Here is a 2,679-nt window from a genome sequence, read left to right as displayed (position 1 = left end):
GTTTGCACAGTGTTTTGAAGATGTGAAGGGCTAGGAGTGAATATGAGGGGTCATCACCTGTTCATAGTCCCAGGCATTTGCACACTGTGTTTAAAGCACTTGCATATTTTGTGCTTGTGGTTGTTTATGAACTCCGCATTCTTCGAGGCAAATGGTCAGATTTGGCTGCTTAAATCACACCTGCAAAATGTGGGCAAGCAAAGCCTTCTTTTGTGCATGCGAACTGGTTTATTTAATGCCTAGCTGGGCACCACCACATTAAATTACCTGGTATGTATATGTGTGTGTCAGTGTTAGTTTTTACAGCCAAGTGTGGGCAATTTTTGTGGGTTAAATTTATGCAGACATATTTGAACATTTGTTTCTTGAAGTGAAGAATTTCTAAAAAAGCAGCAACTGGCTAAATGGCTAAATAAAGGTTTTGATTCTGTAGAATGAATGGAGAGAAAGAAAAAGGGACATTTCTTTCTGGTTTTGTTCCTTCCAGGTGCCAGATATCCTGGTTATAATATATAGCCACATGCCTACTATCCAGGAGGGCAGCTTGAGGCAGTTCCTGGTGGAGGCGGTGTCCATTTTAGCTCACCGTGACCTAGAGACAGTGATCTCCAGCCTCCTCGGCGAACATCTGCCGATGGACAGGTATATACCGCTACCTATTGCATTCATCTTGGTGAAACATGGATCCCACAGCTTTACTGGGAGATGTAGGGCTTTATTTAAGCAGCAAACAGTTTGGGATAATTCCTAAAGGTTAATAGCCTGGGTCTTTCTGCAGGAAGGTCCAAGAGCATGTTAAGGTGGGGTGCGGAGAGAAACTAAGTGTCATTCTGTTTCCATTAATTAATAGCTGCTTTGATATCCTAAAGACCTATCTTTACTGGTATAACTGGAGTGTATTGTTGGAAACATCTACCTCTCTAGACACCTGAATTGACCTCACTCTGGAAATTAGCAGTGGCTGTTGGTTTCCTGGTAGCATGACAGCTTCAAGTCCAAATCCCTGGCTGATTACAAAGAATAGAGCCAATATTATCATCAGACCTCTGCTTGGTATCAGTCAGGGTGTGGCTGCTAGAATAGAGTTGCTGTCCTGGGTACTTAAAACTGGACTGGAAGCAGATCCATCATTTCATTTAAAGATCCCTAACTGAGTTATCAGTTATCAGTGCTGGAATCTAAGACCATAAGAACGGCCATACTGGATCAGACCAAAGGTCCATCTAGCCCAGTATTCTGTCTTCCGACAGTGGCCAGTGCCACATGCTCCAGAGGGAATGAACAGAACAGGTAATTGTCAAGTGATCCGTCCCCTGTTGCCCAGTCCCAGCTTCTGGCAAACAGAAGATAGGGACACCCTTTGTGAAGGGGACATAGGATGGCCACGAATATTTGGTCTCATAGTTGTATGTCCAGTGTGGCAAATTGCCGGCACTATTATGTTGCGTCCCGCACTTTCTCCTCTTGTGGGGGTGCAGGGCACCGTTTCTCACCCCTGAACTGGGGTATTAACTGTCCCATTAGTGTCCCAGAAAAGGGGAGTGGAGAGGGAGGGACCTGGGCCCACCCTCTACTCCAGGTCCCAGCCCAGGGGCTCTAAGGATAGCAGTGAACCACTTGAACTAGCGATTCCTTCCCCTGGGCTACTTCCCTCTCCGGCCCTTCAGCTTGTGGGGCTTCCTGCCCTCTCTCCGCTTGGGCCAAGTTTCTCCCAACCCCTTGTGTCTGTAGAGTCCCTCTGCTCTGCACAAGCCGGGTTTCCCTTTACCTAGGGTCTTGGTCTTCTGGTCCACCACAGCACTTCTCCAAACTGCTCTCTGCTCCAACACCAAACCACTCTGCTTCAACTCCTCCAACTGTCTGATTGAAGCAGGGGGGGTTTATCAGGTGACTGGCTTTAGGTGCTCTAATTGGCTTAATTGGTTTCAGGTGCTCTAATTAATCTGTAGCAGCCTCTCTTCCCTCTACAGGGACTAAGGCTCTCATCATCCTGGGGCTTACATATCTCCCATCTATCACTCTCCTGCTGTCCTCTGGCCGTGCTATATCACACCAGTTAGTAGGAATATGGCTTTTCCTTCATCAACTTGCCTTCCAAACCCTAGATCTTTGTAGCCACATGTTCATGATTCCATATTTACTGGAAAATGGGAAAGCAGGAACTGAGGTTGGCGCTCTGTGTCCTGTCCTTCTGAAGTCTAGTATTAATGGTGAGGCTGCAGTAAGACTAGGTCACTTAACCTAGTTCTGTAACTGGAAACTCAATATTTAAACATGAGGAGCGTTAAAGGAGGACAGTACTCCTAACTTTCTCATCATTGGCAAGGAGAAAATTTGGTCTTTACTTAAATATGACGTATTCAGTCTGAGCCACAAAAGTGTCCAGGGGTCACATGTAACTTCTGTTAAATTGCAGTGACATCACTGAGCTGTGGAGATCTCTGGGGGGAGACCCCTTGCTTGCCACTCAAGTCCTAAAGATCCTGATAGACAAGATAAAGACTCCAACAAGACAAAAAGGCCGCATCACCTCAGAGACTGAAATCGACAGGGATTTGGCAGCTGCTGAACCTCTCTCAGTAAGTAAAGACAGACATGTCTTTCAGGTTTTCCTCTGCCCTGTGACAATCCTGCTGATGGAAAGCTAGAAGTCTGGTATAATATTGCTGTGTGGGCACT

The 2,679-nt window shown here is 46.2% G+C and overlaps 1 protein-coding gene across 1 annotated transcript in view; it reads left to right on the top strand.

The window, feature by feature from the left end:
- Window positions 1-487: 487 nt before the first annotated feature.
- Window positions 488-2,679, top strand: part of LOC113409200 (maestro heat-like repeat-containing protein family member 2B) — a gene marked incomplete at both ends in the record, with an annotated part of 16,041 nt that continues 13,849 nt past the window's right edge. Inside the window, 2 exons of the mRNA XM_026662867.2 lie at window positions 488-642; window positions 2,417-2,579. Of these exons, the coding sequence (XP_026518652.2) occupies window positions 488-642; window positions 2,417-2,579 (318 nt within the window). The remainder of the gene's footprint in view (window positions 643-2,416; window positions 2,580-2,679) is intronic.

Source organism: Terrapene carolina, unplaced genomic scaffold (assembly GCF_002925995.2).
Source record: "Terrapene carolina triunguis isolate 2854851 unplaced genomic scaffold, T_m_triunguis-2.0 Scaffold30970, whole genome shotgun sequence".
In the NCBI taxonomy this organism is placed as follows: Eukaryota; Metazoa; Chordata; order Testudines; family Emydidae; genus Terrapene; species Terrapene triunguis.
Note: the sequence above shows the minus strand (reverse complement) of the source record. Positions and strands in the feature narration are given on the sequence as shown.